The sequence below is a fragment of the Paramormyrops kingsleyae genome, chromosome 16 (assembly GCF_048594095.1).
Source record: "Paramormyrops kingsleyae isolate MSU_618 chromosome 16, PKINGS_0.4, whole genome shotgun sequence".
Lineage (NCBI taxonomy): Eukaryota > Metazoa > Chordata > Actinopteri > Osteoglossiformes > Mormyridae > Paramormyrops > Paramormyrops kingsleyae.
This window is the reverse complement of record NC_132812.1, coordinates 26,860,900-26,882,541: the sequence shown is the minus strand read 5'-3', so window position 1 is coordinate 26,882,541 and position 21,642 is coordinate 26,860,900. Positions and strand designations below refer to the sequence as shown.

General features: G+C 42.6%; 1 protein-coding gene and 1 long non-coding RNA gene across 5 annotated transcripts; one reads left to right on the top strand and one right to left on the bottom strand.

Annotated features, from left to right (window-relative positions):
* Positions 1-3,520: 3,520 nt before the first annotated feature.
* LOC111850214 (melanophilin) lies at positions 3,521-18,698 on the bottom strand. 4 transcript variants are annotated; one of them, XM_023823880.2, is made up of 14 exons: positions 18,565-18,698; positions 14,383-14,604; positions 12,904-13,040; positions 10,935-10,976; positions 10,017-10,072; positions 8,822-8,914; positions 8,538-8,640; positions 7,344-7,540; positions 7,068-7,151; positions 6,690-6,932; positions 4,825-4,995; positions 4,439-4,600; positions 4,260-4,328; positions 3,521-3,684 (listed from the first exon to the last, which is right to left on the bottom strand). In XM_023823880.2, exons 1-14 carry the CDS (start codon positions 18,672-18,674, stop codon positions 3,628-3,630), a joined length of 1,746 nt encoding a protein of 581 aa, XP_023679648.2. In that variant the 5' UTR covers positions 18,675-18,698; the 3' UTR covers positions 3,521-3,627. The 4 variants fall into 4 exon arrangements, with proteins under 4 accessions (XP_023679648.2, XP_023679650.2, XP_023679649.2 ...); XM_023823882.2 differs by lacking the exon at positions 4,825-4,995; XM_023823881.2 differs by lacking the exon at positions 10,935-10,976.
* LOC140578704 (uncharacterized) lies at positions 10,918-13,296 on the top strand. The gene is made up of 2 exons (XR_011982969.1): positions 10,918-11,335; positions 12,911-13,296. It is a non-coding gene; the product is annotated as an uncharacterized lncRNA (long non-coding RNA).
* Positions 18,699-21,642: the final 2,944 nt, after the last annotated feature.

The window sequence follows — 21,642 nt, the reverse complement described above, 5'->3', positions numbered from 1 at the left end:
GAATATCAGGGCTGAGCTGTGGCTGGGGGGCCGTCCGATGGAGGTGAAACCCCTGCTATTTGCAGATGGTGGTGTTTTCTGGCCTCATCTGACCTGTTCCACAAGCATGCATGTGAACAGTTGGACAGGGAATATTCATCAGCACCTCTAAATGAGAGCTGGGGGGGGGGGGGGGGTAGCCTGCCCTTAGCGAAGGAGTTTAAGTCTTGACAATAAGTGATAATATGAGTCTGACAGTCAATCAGCTCAGAACCTGTAGTTTTATTGGTTCTGAGTAGGTCTGTGATGATAACGTGGTAAAGAGCTCATCTGAGCGAGCGGGCAGGTTGTGTATAGCTTAATCAGCATCCCTGTCCTCAGATAGGGTCATGAGCTGTGGGGCATGGACCAAACACAAGGTTGCACACTTAAATGGTCCCCCAAAATGAGTGAACTTCTGTGACCTTGGAAAGGTCTAGCCTGGCATGCTTGGGCTGCTGTGACAGGAGCAGCAGTATGTGATGATGATGCCAATGTGACATCTCAAACATTTCCAGTGAATTATCTTCAGATATATATATAAATTGACTATCTGTGTGGATTAGGTTTATATTACTTTGTGGGGACCAAATGTCCCCCCCCAGAATGTAATCAAAATCAGTTTTCTTGACATTGTGGGGACCATTTTTCAGGTCCCCACAAAGTTCTGTGACTGCAATAAGAAAAGTAAAAATGGCAAAAGTGTTGTTTTTTGTTTGATTACTTATGGTTAAAGTTAGGGCTTGGTAGGGGGTAATGTTGTTATGTTGTGATTAGCATTTATCCAAAAGAAATGAATGGAGAGTCCCCACAAAGATATAATTGCAAACCTGTGTGTGTGTGTGTTTGCATGGATCACATTTTGGAACTAAAATGTCCCCAAAGTGTGGTAAGACCTGAAAGTTCCTTATTTGGATATTATAAAATTTTATAAAAATCTGTGAATGCAAAAAAAAAATAAATTCAAAAAGTCTTGTATTTTATTTGTGTGTGTGTATATATATATATACATATATATACAGATAGAGAGAGAGAGAGAGAGTGTAAGCAATGTGCAGCCAGTGTAGCCAATCCCACATTGGGTTATTTTTTCCAGCTTATTTTCAAACATCTCACTCCACAAAACCCGTGTGTCAGTTTCGATGAAACAGTGGGAATAAACACCACGTCACAAAATCAGCTATGACCATAAATTACGCTTGAAAGTTCCATGTAGGTGTCAAAATAATGTTTCACACGAGGAGTTCAGCCATGGGACTGTTTCAGAGCCAGAGATTCGGTTGTTGCTGTGGACTAGCAGAGATAAAAGCATAGAAAAGACAAATGTGCTGTTGAATAAGCAAGAATTTGAATCTTCGGTGGCAAACCTTTACTACTTCACAAACAAGTAACTATGTGGAACACAGCCTGAAGCATGATAGCAAGTCAACAGAGCACTGAGCTAGAAACCCAGTAGGTTTAAATAGAAGCAGCTGGGGAGGCAGGATCATACTCAGGCTCCGTTCAGCAGAAGGTCTGACCAACTCTAGGGTTAACCTGAAGTGGAATCATACTAAAGTCCCTTTCAGACATGCACCAGCTGATCCTTTCTAGACATTACCCAGAGGGGTTGTATGTGTGAATGTAAATGTCCGAATCAGTCGTATGGACGTTAAACGGACGTGAAGATTCCAGATCATTCCATGACCCCCATGTGTGAATGGAGCAGGAGAATTCCAGAGAATTCAACACGAACCAGTGGGCACGTTGGTGATATTTCTATCACGTGAATGCCGCAAAAAAGGAAGAGTACAAATATTTGGGGGTGAAAACTGGCTAACTGGAGAGACGACGAGATTCGGAAACTTCTGCTAGTAGTGCTGTAAACAAAACATTGATTTACACAGCATACTTCTTGCGTCATGCTCTACCCAAGGGTCACCCCTCGTCTAAACCAGCCAGAGTAATTCTAGTAGGTGCGAACGCTCGTATACGGAAAATCTCCGGTTGTGTGCCACGTGTGAAAGGGCAGCTCTGGAAAATGTCCGGACCTGATTCTCTGGACAATGTCTGGAGTTCATATGTATAAACGGCTTAAAGTTCTCAGGGAAAGAGAGGAGATTCTGCCCAACAGTCAAACCTAGATTGCTAGAATATGGAATTGCTGGTCTGTTACTGCTGATGACCCTATTCTCTAGATCTCATCATAACAGGTCCGTTAACATAGGAGGCTTCAGCCCCCAGTCCATGGCCAGTAATTGGGGCAGCGTGTGGCTCAGTGGGCTAAGCCTGTGTGCTTGTAATCACAAGGTCGCCCGTTCAGCCTCAGCATGTCTGTGGGTCCTTGAGCAAGGCCCTTAACCCCCAGTTCCCTGGGTGCCCCAACAGGTGGCTGCCCTTCACAGACAGCTTGTTCTACAAAGAGCAAGTTGATGGAAGCATAAAAAGAATTTCCCCATGAGGGACAATAAAGGTTAAATTAATTCACCAGGCCACCAAAAGAACACTGGGGGTTCTGCAGAGGTGTTTGCTGTTTTCCAAAAATAAACTACATATTTTCAAGTTTTAATGATCTCATGTTTCCACATTCTGTTTACATCTGAAGAATGGAAATGGTTAAAGTTCTGAAAAAAGGGTCAATTAAAAGACATCAAAAGGTTGGGATCCCCTACCCTAACCTGCACTTCAGCGGATCGATACAGAGTGCAAAGCAGCAGTGGAGAGAACCTGCAGGCAGACCCAGTATTTGCTGTGATTGTATCTTTCAACTCGTTTGGAAAAGTCTAGATAATCTCTTAGAATAACATGGAGTTTGTGGCATTGGACACAGAGGTTCAGTCTGACCTGTTTGTCACGTAGCCACCACAACACTCACCAGGAGAAGCGATACAAAGGTGATGTCATTATCACGCTCTGAACAATATCATATATCAATGTTCTTATAAGTCATCTAAACTTGTCATTATTAAAAGAGAGGAATTAACAATTAATTACACTGGTCAACAAAGTTTTACTTTCTTTTTCTCACACAAATCGAAATAGGTGAATCTTACAATATCTAATCATAATTTCCCTATCATGCAAGGATTTTGAGTGACACAGAATTAAACTTTATGCAATGCGTATTTTTGCAGTATATGGGTATGGTGGAAGTGACTCATCTGAAAGTGTAATGATGATGAAGTGTATGATTTTCTGTTGTACTTGGTCTCTTTTAAAGGTCCAGCAGAAGTCAGCAATCGTCCCCTTAGTTGTCCTGTGACAAAATCTTTGTTGACCAGTATCATTTAATAATCATACATCATGCAATTTAGTTTTAGTGCATGTAGTTCGAAACTTAGCTATGGAGTTTTGTGGAAAAATACAAAGGGCTTTCATCCACACACACGCTGATCATTCACATGCTTGTCCTTTTTTCGCTTCTGCTGAACTATTCAGCTACTTGGATTTCTGACAGAGAGCTTAATTTCTCCATTTGAGCCAGATGAGTACCGGAGAGATTTATCACTGATCGAAAACCAGCGGTTTTAAGCTGCTTTTATTACTCTCATAAGATCTGATCTCATTTCTCAGTGTCATGTGATGATGTTAAAGGAGCTACAACGTTTACAAATGTGCAGGAAAGTGGGCTCAGATCTTACTTGCTGAAGAGTTGTTAGGGACCATTCGCCTCTGTGCACCGGATACCTGGAAGGGAAGAGAGATTCAGGGGTGAATAGTGCTCCTGATTCCTACATGGGCGACCTGGCCTGTCCTATAGCAGCTTGGTTGGTCTTCAGGGATGCCCATCCTCCTACACAAATCACTTCCACCTGATTATTCTCTACTGGCTCAGCACCAAAGTCGAGTTCTAGAGCCTCCTTCTGCCATATCAATAACCCTAAGGCAGGGGTAAGTGACTCTGATCCTGAAGTGCTGGTATCCAGCAGGTTTTCTATCCTACCTGATGAGTTACTATCTGGTGATGAGTTAGATCAGGTGTGATTCATCAGAGACCAGGTCGATTAGAAAACCTACTGGATATCGGCACTCCAGGATCTGGGCTGTCCCCCCCTGCCCTAAGCTTTCAAAGAGATCATTTTACTGCTTTAACACTAAAAAAATCAACACTATCTACAAATATTCAGCCTTTGGTTGCATCCCATTTGCTGAGGAATATAAAATATAGACAATAATATATGATCAAATATGGCTATGTATGGTATTAAACATCTTATCAAATCTGGGTATTTTGTGACCCGTGAACAACGTTTTCCATTCACCTTCTTCCTTGACTTCTCTGACCCTTCCGCCATACTAAGGGCAGCTATCCTGTTCTCTATGTCGGAGACCTGTGGAGACACATGTGAGGCGTTAGTGCCGCCTGGAGGGGAGCTGGAGCCACGCCGGCGTGACCCCTCTCTGCAGGCCCCGGAGGAGACCCCGAGCTCTGCGCAGCTACCTCGCTCTCAGTGTTCTGCACCCTGGCGGCGGCCAGAGCCACTTTGTCCTCCAGCTCGGACAGCTCAGAGTCGGTGTACCCGCAGTAGCGGCTCTTTGCACTTTGCTCCAGGGACTTCAGCTTCCTCTCCAGGTCGTAGGATTTGCCTGTTGTCAGGTAGACCTGCAGGACGGCGGATAGCAGGAAGGCTACGGCACTCCAACCCGGAAGATCTGCTCATGCAGCATGAGAGTACTCAAAGCTAACACTCTGGCTTGGTAGGATACTATCACGCAAGGAAGTTTACTGTAGGTCTCTTACATACAACTTAACATGTTAGAGGTATGATCGACATATTTTAGCCCTTGCAATGCTGCCTTGACAGAGATGGGTACAGTTAAGCTTACATTTTCCTCAAGTGCTCTGTAAGCCTCATCAGCTTGCCTTACATCTGTCCCCATTAAGTGGTATGTGTCATTAGGGTTTGACGGAGCCAATTCGGTCAGCGCTCTCTCAGTGGCATTTATGGTTCTTAGAACCACAGTAGTGATGTCACAGAGGGCTGCCGCACTGGATCTCTGAAAGCCATGTAAAGGGAACAGGAGTCAGTGGACCTGAAGGCCACCGAATGGGAACACAGGTTAGTCAGCCAGAGCACTATGTTAGTCAGGAAGGGTGAGCATCTATGGGTTACAGTGCAGCAGCGATGACAATGCATGACCTTGGTCCTTATGGCCGTGAGCTTAGGAGGGTAGACTTGAGCACTGTGGTAACACTTTTCTTAAGGCCATGTTTTTAGCAATTTATAAATACATTCATAACAAATAATGATACATTTATAAAGCATTATAAACATGGCTATAAATATTTATCAAAAGCCATAACACCTTATAACCATGTTCATCATGCATTATGAATACTTCCTCATCTATAATGCACTATAGACACCTTTATAATGCATTATAATGGTTGATATAAGCATTAAGGATGCTTTGTACTGCATTATAAAGGTATCTATAGCACATTATAGATGAGAGCTTCATAAAGCAGTCATAATGCATTATAAACATGGCTATAATGTGTTATGCCTTTTTATAAATATTTATAGCCATGTTTATAATGCTTTATGAATGCATTATAATGCATTATGAATGTGTTTATAAAGTACTAAAAACATGGCCGTACGTAAAATATTACCGGGGCTGTTAGTAAGTATGGAATAGAGTAGGACACTTGGGTCTGGATCAGGTGACTGTGACTAATTGTTTGGTAGCATTTGGACTGTTGGTTAGTGCGGAGGAACTGTTGGACCACCAGGCTGCTAATCTTGGGGTAGTGTAACGTAGTGGTTAGAGCAGCCGACGCTGGCCCTACACTCTGTCAGCCACAGCAAAGCAGCGGTTACGACCCTGAAGTCTGCATCTTCTCCTCCTGTCAGAAAAGCGGTTAGAGCAACCATACAGCCAGGATATAAGTCATCATCTTGTGAATTTATTTTAGTTTATTTTAAGTGACGTCCTTTCTAACACAATAGGTCCAAAGTGGAAACAAGTGAAGGATTAGAAACATACAGAGGGACGAATGTCATAAACAATAACAGAAAAAACTGGGATGACAAAGATAAACAGAAGGTCCTCCAAACGTTCAAGACTAACTGGCCACAGCACCCCTCCACTGCATGTAAGCAAGTAGTATGTGTGGAACTGTTGATATTACCAGTATTTATTTAAAAATAATTACCTACATGTATACATACTTGTATTATTCTATGCGTTCAAAGTTTAATTACCGCAAACTCTCAAAATGAGTACAAAAGCGATATCAAAAATCTAAAGAACAATTAGCTATCTCATGAACAATTAGGAAGTAATTATTTCCATCAGGTTAGTCTCAGAATCACATATATCCTAGGTTAACCCTTAGGGTGACTGGGTTTCACAAGAGATCAAAGGGCCCAGAGTTTGGAGATAGATGGGATATAGTTTTCCCCATATTGGCAAATTGTGATTTTTATTGTATAGTGTTTTATCTCAATATGCAGATATACTGTATTAGTACCATCAACATGAGTGTGTGGAGTCAATGCATGGTGTTAGTTTAAGGTGCTGAGTGTGTCTGGATGTTGTAGGTAGTTTGTACATTATTCCTGTTGCTAATGAGTTGGTTTGTGTGTGACTTAATCTGCATGGACTCGCTATGCCTCGTGGGTTTTCTGTAGAGTCTTTCTGTATGGCACTTGTGTTACTGTGGCTGATGGCATGCTCCTTCTCACCTTTTGAGCGTCTGAGAGCTGCTCTTCACTTGAGGAGCTCATTACCCTCTCCATGGCGATGGGGCCCCCCAGGGCTGGCTCTCCCTGCACCCTGTCTTTCCTCTGGGTCTCCTTGGGGGTTGGGGGCACTTTGGCCTCATCCTCCTCTGAGGAAAGGCCCTTGTCACTGATATTTCCCGTCAGCTCCTGTAACTTCCTGCTCAGCTTCACTTCTTCCAGGTCCACTGCAGAGTGAGAGTCCAGCTGGAGAGAAAGCAGGTCAGTCCAATGACAGGGTAGCTGACAGAGAGTCAAAGTACACAGTAACCACACAGCATGAGAGGTGGGTCTGTCGAGACCGAGAAAAGCAGTGTCTAGTCTCCCTGAATGCTCTCCCACCTGCTGAGGAGGTTCGACCATCTTCTGCTCCAGACGACTCAAGAGGCTTTCAATGGCTTCCATGCGCTTGGTCAGCTCAGTCATCTATAAAGTAGCCATCAATAGGGCGGGGGTTATGGATTATGAGGGGGCGGTCTCAGACTTAATACTGAACTCACACAAAGAACAGTACTTTTGGGATGACCTTGAAGCCTTTTGATTGGCTGACAGTCTGGATGCCTCACAGGTATGACACACCCTGGGCCTCTGCACACTGAAACACACACACGCACGCACCGGCGGAGCACTCTGGTGTACATTCTCCTGGGATGAGGCGCGGCTACGTCGCCGTGGGGGCAGCTGGAACATGGGGAAGCGCTCGCTTCCCTCTTCCTCTGAGGTGTCCGGCTCGCAGTGAGGGTAGCGCTGGAACGTCCCAATCTTGGACAGGGAGCGGGTACGCATCATCCGATGGTCTGGGAAATGGCTCTCATCTGGAACAGGTGGATATAAGCAACATGTTACTCCTAATACCCGATTTTAGTACAAAATAAAACTGACGAAGAGTAATCAGACAAGTAATATTGATCGGCTTCAACACTGGATTATTCAGTGTCTGAAGATTTCAGGACTTTCTAACTACTAACTGGTCTGATTACTGCACACACTTTAAATAATATGCAAAACATATCGTGCCAGGAGTGACCAGTCTTTTCCGGAAAGGGCCGCTGTGTATGCAGGTTTTCACTGCAACTCACTAATTAGATTACAAATTAGAGGACTGATTGGCTGAAGAGTTCTCTGGGTTTGAACAGATGACCTAAAAGATAGGCCAAAAACTTGCATGCAGACTGTTCCTTTGCGGATAAGATTGGCCACCCCTGTATTATGCCATATGCAATAAATTATAATCCCACTAATTTACAAACAATGCAATAATGACATAACAGCCGATGGGATAAAATGAAAACAATGCCAGGAAAATAGCTCATTTAAAAATCAAAATCAGTCTATTGGAGGTCCTGTGTTTGGCCCAGTCGATGCTTTATGAAGGTATTGTGTGACATATTTTGAACAGCAATCTTTCATTTGATTCCCATATCCCATATCCTGCATGATGAATAATATCCTTCTTCCAGGTCACATGTGAAGAACTGTTGTGCTTCTGTTCTCCTCTCCCCGCTCGAAGGTGGCTTCAGTTATCTCACGGCTCTCACTGTGTCAGCAGAACAGGACTGGGCCATGAGTTAAAGACCTCAGCGCTATTCATAGTCCCAAGCAGAGCTGCACATCTGGAGCTCATACTCTTTGTTGTATAATGATCTTAAATTAGCGGATGTTTAAAACCTGCCTTCACATAAATTTGCTTTGACGTACCTAAAATCCATTCATTAATTTCCTTTTGTCAGTGGTCGAAACAGCATTATGCTCAGCAAGACACAGACCACACTAGGCGTTTTAAGAATAGCATGGGCGTCTCTCGGTGCTCACCATAACGAGACAGTTTGTCCAGGCTCTTCCTGCGGCTGTAGTGGAACTGTACCTCTGTGTTAAACTCCGGATCTTTCCCTGGTCTGTATTGTTCCTCCAGTACCTGTGACTCACCATGAAATATCAGCGCAAGCTGTCAACATTACGCAACGTACCACAGGCCTGGATCAGATCATCTCTGAATGAAGACAAGCCCCCGTGAGAGTATTCTGGTCTTTACAGCATATGATCAGAACCAGCCGTCATTAGTGGCAGAATGGGAAGAGGGAGGAATGACCGGATACCTGGACAGACTGTCGGCGGGAGTGGCTGGAGCACTCCTGTTCCATATCAAAATCCAGTGGGTGGACGGAAAGGAGACGCTTGGTTTTCCGCATCTGAAAACATTGAGAGTAACGACAGAGAAAGTTTATAGACATGGTCTCACCGAAAATGATAGAGATTAAGCTATTTTTGGACGATGGAATTCCTGGAGACAATGGAGATTACAGAGATATGACCACTGGATGTTATGGGGTGTCCACAGCTCCAAACCACCGGAGACTGCAGACAGACACTGGCGATTATGGGTGTGAAAAAGAGCTTCACGTCACACTGGAAAAATCCTACGACATACACCTTGTTTACAAACATTATCAAAAAAATGTAGGCAACACAAATAACAGGGACGCCCTAAAAAAAACCATAAAGCCCCCCCCCCCATCCTTAGTCAGTAATGTGATTACCCAGTGATGGTGGGGGGGCTCTGGCTCAGGTCTGTTTCCATCTGGGGATCCAAAGCCCTGCTCTATCGGACAGTAGACTGGGATTCATATACCAGTACTGCCTTCATAAGGGTGACATTAAACAAGGTCCATACGACCTGTAAATTGGGCCTTTTTTGTTTTGTCAGGATGGTTTTAATCTGCTTGATTTCTTCTGGTTTGCGTCTTGCTTACAGGTTCGTGGTCTTGGACACCTGGTGTTTTGTCTTTGGGTTCATGGTCATTGCTAGCAGTTGTCTAGTTTCCGGGTTTGTGAGGTTAGTCAGCAGGAGTTTGTCATTGAGTTTTGCCAAGCTCCCTGAATGCTGTGTCATGACAGTCATATTGTGTGTGTGTGTGCGTGTGTGGGTTATGTATATATTACATCATGGGGACCAAATCTCCCCACAATGTGATAAAAGCTGTTATTCTGATGTTGTGGGAGCCATTTTTCCGGTCTCGACAAGGGGAAACACAATTTTATAAAAAAAAATTTTAGGTCCCCACCAAGATCTGTGAATACAATCAAAAAACCATAAATGCCAAAGGTCTTGTATTTTGTTTGGTTACGTATGGTTAAGGTTATGGCTGGGTAGGGGTTAAGGTTGTCATTGTTGGGATTAGGGTTATGTCCATAGAAATGAATGGAGAGTGTCCCAAAACATTTACATGGAGTGTGTATGTGTATGTGTGTGTGTGTGTGTGTGTGTGTGTGTGTACGTAGACCTTTGCTTACCATCCTGTAGCGCTGACCATCTAATGCTTCATCCTCTTCATGACCATCATAATTGTCTGGGGACACAGGGAGAAGGTTTGTATGAAAGAAACACTACAGAGACTATATAAATGAGAGAGTCAACTTTATACCTGATTATAAAAACTTCATACAGCCCTTGCTACAGAGGATTCACTTAGCCCTAATTACAAAGGATTCACATGGCCCTGATCACAAAGGATTCAGATGGCCCTGATCACCGAGGACTCACATGGCCCTGATCACCGAGGATTCACATGGCCCTGATCACCGAGGATTCACATAGCCCGGATCACAAAGGATTCACATGGCCCTGATCACCGAGGACTCACATGGCCCTGATCACCGAGGACTCACATGGCCCTGATCACCGAGGACTCACATGGCCCTGATCACCGAGGACTCACATGGCCCTGATCACAAAGGATTCACATGGCCCTGATCTTAGAGGATTTATAAAGCTCTGATTATGGAGGATTCACATAGCCCTGATCACCAAAGATTCACACAGCCCTGATCATAGAGTAGTCACATAACCCTAATCATGGAAGATTCAAACAGCCCTGATCTCAGAGGATTCACATAGCACTGATCACAGAGGATTTATATGGCCCTGGGTATAGGGCAGTGATTGGCTCTGTGGGATAGGACCCACTTTGATTAGATGGTCACTGTTGAAACTCAGTGGCTCATGTCACCATTAGGCTGTTGAGTAAGGCTATTAACCCCAGCTGCTCCAGCGACATTACCAGATACTGCTCTCTCCTCAACTTGCTTTGGATAAAAGCCTCTTATAAATAAATGTATACTTAATGTACACACAGGCTCCTTTTGTGCCCACATCCCATACACATCTCCCTCTCTCTCTCCCTCTCTCCCTCCCTCTCTCTCTGTACTCACGGCGAATGTCAGGCGTGCTGTGTGTATCATCATCACGCGGACCTGTGGAGATTAAAATGGTGGTCAGCCCTTCCAACACAGACCAAACCAGAATATTTTGTGCCTGGTTTGGGAATTCTAGACTCAGCCGGTTACATTTTTATTCAACATAATGGCAGCTAATACCTGTGATCCAAATTTGCTATGATTTGGTATGGACAGTGATGGCATAGGGCTGGATTTTGATGGATTTCCATGGCAACTAATCTCTAGACACATACCTAGAGCTAATCTCTAGATCTCTAGAAGTCCAGCTGATCCTGGTTGGACTAATTGCTTTCTTAAGGTATTTATAGAGGCAGCTGAGTTGGTTTGGAAAAGTCTTGGGAGGGTCTTAGAGGGGCATTGCAGTCAGACCTGTGGTGAGTATGTTTTGTGGTTGTTGTGTTGCTGTTGAGTATTCTTTTTTTAATTGAGATTAAATGCATTCTGATTGCCCTTCTTAAAGGGGCCTTGTCCCTTTTCGTTTCATTATGCTGGCTCTCCAGTACCCTTGCTCCGCTTTTTACCTCTGCTCACAACCTGTAAAAAAATATGTAAAACCTACAAATGCAAGCTGGAGGCCTCCCTTGATGTTCCTGATAGGTAACAGCAATAATACAGCCACAGTGTGGGACGCCTCTGTCCCCAGACACTCTGTGGTTGAGCTCTGCTTGATAATAAGTAGCACTATGACCCAGTGAAAGTTTGACATCAGCGTTTCTACCTACAGAGGGCACTTTTGTCTCCTCCTGTGTACAAGTAGAGCACTGCAGGAGGATAAAGCAAAACCGCCTAAATCACGTGACCCTCGTGTAGCGTTTATGGATGCCCCCCCCCCTAAAATGGGCAGCTGGAGACTCCTATAATGTAGCCAGGCAATTAGTTGAAAGAGAGGGTGGCTAAGATATAAAAAAGACTGATAAGTTTATATTCGTTTCACTTTTGCTAAATGGCAGTGAGACACTGAAGGCTTGTGTAAGCGTTCAGGACTTTCACAAGGTAGGAGGGGAAGGTGGTAATGCAGTGGTCTGGATGAGGAGAATGGACTCACAGCATCTCGTTCTCAGGACCCCTGCAGGATTTTATCTCTGGATGTGCAGCCCCCCTCCCTGACACATACTCACCCCGACCCACCGGCAGGGAGATAGGTTGCCCTTGATTAAATCTGTCTGACTACCTCCTGCACCCACCCACCCAGGCAAAACTAACCAAAAGGGAGGTACTTCAAATTGCTTACTTGAGTAGAGGCAACCTCATACACCCCAGCAACCTTCCTGTCACATGAAATTCTTGTTTCTTAGGTGTCTTGGTGAATATTCATTAGTGGAAGACCAGTGAGTTGGCTCTCTTGGTGCTTATTAGCGGAATTACTATATATATTTTTTTATTCTGCAGAAAACAAAAGATCAATCTATAGATCATGTTTAATGATGAATTAAGAACATGTTGCAGGCCGGAACTGTGAGACCACTTATAAACCATCCAGTGCAATCATCTCCATTATTTCTGTGGTTGTGTCTTTAGCTTTGGTGCTGCTAACTTTGAATATTAATAAAGTTTTAAAATCAGCTAGCAATATCGGTATGTCAACACTCAACAGATATGTAATGTGCATTTCTACATATTGTTTGTTCCATCTTCATAAAGACAGTATGCAATGCAAAATAAGAAAAAGAAATATATTTATAATGAATTGTGTGAGAAAATCACAACCTGGATTCTCTGTGGAAATTTCAGATTCATTTTTTTTTTTTCCCAGAAATGTGTGGCTGCTCATCGTTTTACATTTGTCACAGATATAACTAGGCACAAAAAAGTAACATTAACCAAATAAGTCTAAATTCCAAGGATACACACAGTGCACACAGGGGAACAGCTGCTGGCGCCCATGTCCCGTTCTTAGAACCATCTGGAACTGACTTTGCTCATCCTGTCCTTTGACACTTACCTCTCAGGTCCGTCAGTAAGCCCTGCTCCCCGTTCAGCCTCTGGGAGAGTGAGCGCATCACCTTAGCACTGCCGAATCTCTTGAAGCGGGAACGTACGTTGTTATGGAACCAGTCCAACGTGCCCGTCTTCAATACCCTATGCAAGCAGGAGGACGGCGCTCATGAGCATTTGTGACACGTTCCATGTGAGTCATGGCAGGAGAACCACAGCACCCAGGTCCTCTGGCTGACCAACATTGAGATACTGAGAGCCAAGCATCTCCCAAAGAGTTCTTGTGTGCAACAAATCCTAAATAAAAGCATGTGTGCATAAAAAAGGATTATATAGAGTACGGTGAGAAATGCACACAGATGACTGCCACCCATGAGGTTTTATAACATGAAGCTCCATGGTCCTTGTGGAAAAAAGCCTGTGTTTATGTTCTCGCCGTGGTTCTATAGACTCAAATGTGCCACAGACTAAATAGAGTGACAGATAATGGAAACTCAGGGTGGGAAAACAACAATATTTCAGACGTTGGGTTTATACATCAAGCAGACATTCATAAAGGTAATTGTCACAACAAAATTTGTCATTCCTGGTGGTTTTTTGGGCAAAGTTACTACAACAATGTTCCAGATCTATGTTTAGAGTACATATGTAGTTTTCTAAAAGGAGGATTTTAGGTGACTGCAAAGATAACAGGCTGTAGGCTGCAGCCTGCCTTTCAGTGAAGTTCCTGCTGTTCCTTTCACTCTAAAAATGCATTCTGCTGGGAAGCCGAACAGTGCGGGGGCCATCTTGGCTCGCATTGGCTGTCAACAGCTGGGGGGGAAGCGGGCGCTTCAGAGAGGATTTTGGACTGAAGGGCCCTTCTCTGGGTTCCAGAGGTGACCCCTGGTCTAATGAAGCCATGCTTACGGGAAATGGAATCTCACAGGGCTAGCAAAGCTGCTGGACATCTCCTCAAAAAGCTAAGATGGAGACGTATGGCATGTCTGTGCAGGTCATGCTGTATGTATCGACCTACCATGGCTGCACAAACTGCTTTCAAATTCGAATTTGCATGTTCTCCCTGTGTTCATGCTGATTTCCTCCAGGTATCCTTTTGCTGTCCAAGAGCATGCGGTTAGGTGAAACGATATCTTTAAGTTGCCTTTAGTATATGATTGCCCATACGACCCTGCCATGGACTCGAATCCCATCTAGAGTGTCCCTCACCTTGAGCCCAGTGCTTCCATTGGCACCCAAGACAGGATAAGTGGTTATGGATATTCAATGGATGGAATGGAAATTGTTTCTTAATCTTGTACTTGGGTACTTGGGTGACATAGTGCCTCACACATCCCCAGGTTGGATCCCTGTTTCTGGCTGTGTTTGTTGGTTTTATTAAAATACCCCAAAGCCATATCCTGTAGGTTTGTGTATCTTATGAGTGATCTTCTGTCATGGGTGCGACAGGTTGACCTGGTGCTGGGTGAAGGCTCGGAGACCTGACCTGGACATGCAGCAGGGATCGCAAACCCAGCTCCTCTCCTTCTTGATGTAGTGGCTGCAGTTTTTGCACATGTAGAGCTTGCAGTCTGCACATTGCCGGCGACTGTTCACAAGGAACTTGAAGGGTTGCAGGCAGTGAATGCAGTAGGACGCGGTCAAGCTGGGCTGGCCGGCCAGAAGCTCACGTTTGGAGTCCTCCTTTTCGATCTTGGTCTTCAGATCCCTGTCATGGCCGATACAGGAGTAGAAGGCAGCTTACACTCCTATAGTATAAAATACTAAACTGTTCAAATTCTCGCAACTTTCATTTAAAAAGAATTATTGCATTTCCCAAAGCAAGGTGCAATAAATACCTCATTTGGTTTTATGGTTGGAATCAAATTGAGGAATAAACAATCAAGCAAGAGGCCTGCTCCATATAGTAAAAAACTGAAGTAATATCACATTTTCTAGCTCTGGAAAAAGTCACTTTTCATTCATGGACTTATATAACAACATAGGATTAGTTGCATTTAAGAGCTGGATGTTTTTATTGAAGCAGTTGTGGATTATAGTGTAGTAAACCAAGGGGTCAGCATTAGGAATGGTGGACCATCTATGGCATAATAGTCAAATTACTTTCGGATGTCTTTCCTCTAGATGCCGGTAGAGGAGAAGGTCCTGAGGAAATGAACGGATTGCCAGCCCAGCTGCAATGGCGGGAGTTTTTTTGCCAAAAATCACAGAACAGCAGCACGACTCCTTAATCCAATAAGCAAGCTTCAGGCTTACATATCGGCTGCATGTTGATGTAGAAGATTCCCTGACCGGGTTATGGACTCAAGCTCTCCTGCATTTGTGTCCCTGGTTTGTTCTGGCATGGAAAACAAATGCACTGTGCATCCAAAATGAAATCTTGTGACTGTATAAATGACCCCCAGAAGGCTTTCCTGGGTTTTTGCGGACAATATCCCTTCCACAGCCTGGTTACAGCTTCCCTTATAATCACTGTCCACCAGTGATTTGGCCCTCAGCTATATAAAACAAGCTCAATGAGACCAAGTAAATATATGTCATAATTAAACAGTCAGGAGAGAACTGGAAACTCTTCTCCATGTTTCATGTTTACCTTACTTATGATTATAGTTACAGGCATCACGTTAATATCTAATAACTAGATTTATCCCTGTAAAGGAGCTAAACACTTTCAGATTGATTACAAAATATCTCCAGATATTGTGGTATAATTATTAACATTCAAAGAAATTTTTGTATATTTTATTTGTGTAGTTAATCGCAGCCACTAAGCAACCAAAATTAAGCTGGTATCCAAGGATCGTAACTCATGACTTGTAGGTCCATTCATTAATGAAAAATTAAATCCTTTGTGAAATAATGCTCGCACGCAGAATCACTGAGAATGATCTGTATACAGGCAGAGCAAGACCTAGACTGAGTATCAGACCCCTGGACTTCAGGAAACACATCTGTGTTGTGTAAATGTGTGTCATGGAGAGCAAGATAGGGTAGGCAGAGATAATTTCCCCACAGGGATCAATAAAGAATCATTTAATTTCTTTTCATTTCATTTCATTTCTTTTCATTTCATTTCACATCAGCCCAGTTGGTTATCAGAAAGGCTTTCTTGGCCTTATTTTGTTACTAGTGACTTTTATGACCAATTACATCCAGTTTCCTTTTTTCTTTTGTGACAGTGGTAACCAGTGTATATAACCGTACTTCATGCTTAGTAACCATAGTCTCACATGCCTCCTTACTCCCAACATGCAGCAATAGACTCTCTGTATATACAATGGCACCTTGGTTTGCGAGCATAATTCGTTCCGGAAACGTGCTTGTAATCCAAAGCGCTTGTATATCGAAGCAAATTTTCCCATTAGAAATAATGGAAACTCAGATGATTCGTTCCACAACTCAAAAATATTAATATAAAAGTGATTAATACAAAATATAAAGTAAAAATACATAAAAACAAATTAACCTGCACTTTACCTTTGAAAAGAATCGTGGATGGTGTGAGGGAGACGAGAGAGAGGAGAAGAGGAGGATTATTTTGTAGGACAACTTTTACTATAACTAATAGAGAGAAAAACCATCGCCTCAGCTGTGATCATGTGACACTAGGCAAAGCGTATACGTATTACTCGCTCGTTTATCAAGTAAAAATTTATTTAAAATTTTTGCTCATCTTGCAAAACACTCGCAAACCAAGTTACTCGCAATACAAGGTTTTACTGTATTTGACTAAAATGTAACACTGTTGTACTATGTATAATATTGAGATGATTTGAAAAATGATCCAGACCAGATAACACACAATTTTGTTTATATAGGATAAAACAAATCTTAACTAATGAGTTAATCTAAGCTGATAGGAGAACCCATGCCATTATGAGCATGATAATGCAGTTTCCTCATGATCTTCCACAAAAATACCAGCCTGAGAAGCCCAAGACAGCTGAAGAAGTTTCAGATTTCTTCAGCGATTCTTAGGACTTTTTACTCCGGCGCTGTGGAAAATGTTCTGAGCCAGAACATCACATCCTGGTACGGAAACAGCTGTGTACAGGACGTTAAGGGACTGCAGAGAGTGATTCGGGCAGCAGAGTGCTGCACCAGATCTTCTCTACCATCTCTGCGGGACATTTATACCAGGAGATACTGGAGCAGAGCAACCAGGATCATCAGAGACTCGTCTCATCCCAGCAGCTGTCTGTTTGAGCTGCTGAAATCAGGCAGACGCTTTAGGAGGATTACAGCAAAAACAGAGAGACTTGGGAACTCCTATCCTCACGGCGTAAGACTCCTTAATCAGGACATGCCACCACTACACCCTTAATATACACAACCCATGTAAACCCTTCCCAACTGTCACCAATCTGTAACTATATTTCCATCCACCTTTGCTGCTTATATTTATATTTATGTATCTTTATACTTATGTCACCTGCACTTTAAATACAAAGCTCTCTCATCATATGCACAAGTACAGTTTTTTAACTTTAAGATTATTTCTTATATTATACTGCTGTATTTCTCTTAGTATACATTTTTAGTTATTGTAACTTTTTAGTTTATTGATTTTTAACTGTTGACTCATTCTTAATTCTATTTTTGAATTGATTTGCACAGTCTAAGGGTCGTTCAGGGTACATTTCACTACATGTTGTACTTGTATAGCCATGTATGTGATGAATAAAGTATCTTGTATCTTGTATCTGTCTCACTCCCTCCAAGGAAACACTCAAAAGCTGAATCGTGTTTTACTGCCTTGAGCAGCCGTGGAATTTTCTGGTGTAAGTCATACAGCATAATAAAACCCAGTTTGTTGACATGCCCAGATCGTTAATGACCAGTTGGCTTCAGAAAAGAACAAATTATGAAAAAATAATATACATTTCTGTATTCATGTGTTCGCTATAATTTATATGGAAAATTTACAGTTTGTATTTGTTGTTGCTTATAGCAATATTATGAGTTCTTAAGTGTCTGGCCGTTGTTAGGTGTTTATATGTGCTTCTGCCCTGAGGTTTTCCATTTGCGGCTCACGCTTTTGGCGTCTCTCAGTTCTCTTTGCAGGGCTGTTGCTGATGGTGCTCAGCTTCTGTGAGCGAGCATCTGTGAGCGAGCATCTGTGAGCGGTCCAGCTTTGCCAAGGCCTTAGTGCTGTGGACGCCTGCCTTGTGACTGAGTCCTGGGCACACGGTGTACATCTGACTCACAATGGCAGGCTTTCTGCTTCTCTTCCCGAGGCCACAGTCACACAGCATGTCAATCTGCTCCACACGGCCCAAAGAGCGGCAAGCCAGCCTTGTCAGCCCTCCGCAACCCTCCCAGATAAGTGTAATATTAAGAATTAAACATCAAAAATGTCGGAACATTCATAGCATTGTGTTGTATGGAATATGCTTGCAAAATCACAAACTTGTCGGGAAAGTGCTGCAACTTTCCAGTGGAATAAAGAGCTGTGACCTCTGTAGGAGTTATAGTTTATGGTGTAGGAATTCCCATAGCTGACCATCTGACCATCCTACGAGTCTGTCCACATGAAGGATGTGAATTTATAAGCACTTCAAATAATTGCAGATTTTCCATCCTGGGAACAATCAGCAGCTCGTAATTTCCAGGTGTTGCTGTACATCTAAGCCAGTTTGTCCATCAGCTAAATAAAGGGAGTACTCACCCCAGTCTGTTCTCCTCTTTTTTCCTCAGGTCCATATCACGCTGTAGAACCTTCCACACATGCTTGGCCTCCTCATCTGTCAGCTTGGACAGGTCCAGTTTCTTGTTCATGGCAGTGATGGCTATGGTGCCGTCTTCACTTCAGCTCTGGCTCTTGGGCAGAGGCCCCGCTCTCCGGCTGTGGAACAGTAAAGTGTCGACTTAGAGGTAAAAGAGGGCCTGCTGTTTTGGAGATGGGATGTGGTGCCATTATCCAAGCTACTCTAATAAAACTATCAAGCTGACTTTTGTAAAGGGTCTCTTAGCAATGTAACAATACACAACACCAAGTCCTGATCAAAGATAGATATAACTCCTAGTGTCTCCATCCATCCATCCATCCATCCCAGAGTTGCCAGCTTTGGTCAGCTGGCTGGAGTGAGATTTCCAATTCAACACAAGTCTGCGCACTCATTTAAATGTATGTAACAGTTTTATTACCTTTGTAAATAGTAAACTACCCCAACGCTTTTGATGTAGCTAATTTTAGGTTTTGTAATGGAATAATATAGATTTGCTGTAAGATTTCTTGCATGAGCGTTAGAGTCTGAAAGTGTGATTGTCATGTCAGATGCATGAGAGCTGGCAACCCTGCCATACATCCATCCATCCATACATCCATCCATTCATCCATCCATACATCTCTGGTTGCTGTCTGTCATCCAGACCCCACACTGTGATTATCCAGTATCTACGGGTGACATATTACCACAGATGCAAACATCCATGGTTCAGCCAACAAACTTCACAATAGATATGATGTATTTTACAGCTGGCTTTTATTTTTAATGAAGCATTTCATTTTAAGATGTACTTAAAATATAGCGAATTTTGCAATAGTACAGCAGTGGACTTCCTCCACTGGGGGATACACTGGCAAACTTCATGCATATTTTGTTGAACCATGTTGGATTTCTCTCTCTGAATCATATAAGACTTGTTTTTCAGAATGTCTCCCTGTACAGTTTCTCTCCGTCTATTCAGTATCCTTTGTACCTATTAGAGAGGCTTTCCTGTACAATATACACATCACTGCCGCTTCATCCTACTTCACATTTAACTCATGTTTCCATAATAATAACCTGCAGACAGATTTTTCGGCCAGATCTCCAATCCTGTGTGGAAGTTATGTCATGGGTCATTAGCACTCAACAAATCATTATGGTCTGTTAGTCATTAATTAATTTACTTTTATTCAAGGCCCCACCACTGCCTGAATGTGTTTTGTGAGATAATCTGCTCTGCAATCAGCAGTTCAGTCATGTTATTTGTTACAACCCCTCTTGGTTTGTAGATGTTTGTAGTCCCCTGAACACGGCTTAAAGGCATATTGTAAAAAACCTCAGCTAAACTAGCGAGAGTCTTTATGATCACATGACTGTTCTTCGGCATGGTGTTCAATGATACATTTTCATAACAGAACAGAGATATCTTTGTCCAAGTAAATATATGCATGTTTTACCATATCTATTACATGTTTATCTAATTCTACTGTGTTGATTCTGTCGTGTTGAAGAAAACATTTCATAATGGTGAAACCCTGGGTCCTCCTGTGGATCTGAAAGTTTTCCTAATGTTTCCACACAAAAATAAGTTTTAGGGAGTTTCCATTCACACCAAAGCTTCTTCATTAATGCTCCATCTTCGACAGTAAGAAACATGATAGCGGACTGTCCTCATGATGACCAGATATGTGATTTTATCAGTATTTACTCTGCAAAGAACATGACTGTACTGATCATGCAGAATAAGTTACTATTACTGTTAATAAATACCAAAAGTATCCATATAAAAGAATATTTTTTAACATAACTAAAATCTTACAAAACATACACTAAAATATATATATTTTTCAATGTAACACTCTATATCTTGATGTCCTAAGGATTCTGGTATTTGAACACTATGAAAGTGGCACAGCCTATGTATCATGCTGTAATTTATCATTATAACAAATCAGTATAGTAATTAAATAAATGTAACAAATTTTAATTATGTAGTAGCTCTCCAAAAATAAAATATGAGATGGGATTAAAGTCCAGTATGTGACACTATTCTGTTAAACATACTTTACAGACACAGATACACGGTATCCAAAATATTATCATACGTATAATGGCACAAACAAGCAACATTACTGAACATTACTAACTTAACATTACTAACCTGACATATGAGGAGTTTCGGGTGCTGGGAGTTTTTGCTCAGAGCTGCGTACGGCTGTTTCGCTCAGTGCTGATGTGGTATGTTAAATTAACAATGTTAATCACATGCTCTCAGTCAATTTAGGGAGGAATTTGAAAGATCGCTGGTCTCTCCGCCTTCTCTGTTCATACCAAGACACACTGGGAATACATAAGTGATTTATATAGTTTTTGATATAAATGAGGCGGAAAAGCAGGGTTACTTAAAGGCCCAGATAAACCTGTATCGATGTCTCTGTGGTTTTCTTGTTTGTGTTCCTTCATAGTTAAAACAGAACATTAATGAATACTGCATATTAGTGTGTCTTATGCTTATATCTGGTCCTGTAAAAGTATTTGCCCATTTCTTTCCATAGAAACTATATAAAATCAATTTTGTATGCAATATACAACTTAATTGCTCTTCTCTGTGCTTATTTCTCATCATTCATGAACCCATCCATGCATTTTCTACACCCAGTTGTGCTGTGCATGGTCTCCTGGACGGCCCCCCAGCCACAGCTCAGCCTTGATATTCTGCCCATGAAAATCAGAAACAGGAGCAGAGACAACATGCATCACCGCCAAAGGCCAACACCCATCCTAAACAACTTCAGCTTTGTTCCAAGCATGTGGACACGACTCTTGCTCCATTCGTACAGGGACCGAAAGGCAGCACCTCCCACGCTTTCTGTGAAGGAAGTCCTGGCTGCTGCCCATCATAGCAATATAGACATTGAGCATAGCATCCAAAGCACTGACAGATTCTCATTCACCAGAAGTTTCCAACACTGCCTCCTGGTGGGAGTGCATATCCATCCATTCATCCATCCATCCATCCATTCATCCATCTTCTA

Bases quoted from the DNA above. Each gene is read 5' to 3' on its own strand.
- LOC111850214 (XM_023823880.2), bottom strand. From the start codon at position 18,674: ATGAACAAGAAACTGGACCTGTCCAAGCTGACAGATGAGGAGGCCAAG. The intron at 7,541-8,537 runs GTGAGCACCGAG...CACCTGTTCCAG, and splicing joins GGACAAACTGTCTCGTTATG to ATGAGAGCCATTTCCCAGAC. The intron at 7,152-7,343 runs GTGCGTGCGTGT...GCTACTTTATAG, and splicing joins TACACCAGAGTGCTCCGCCG to ATGACTGAGCTGACCAAGCG.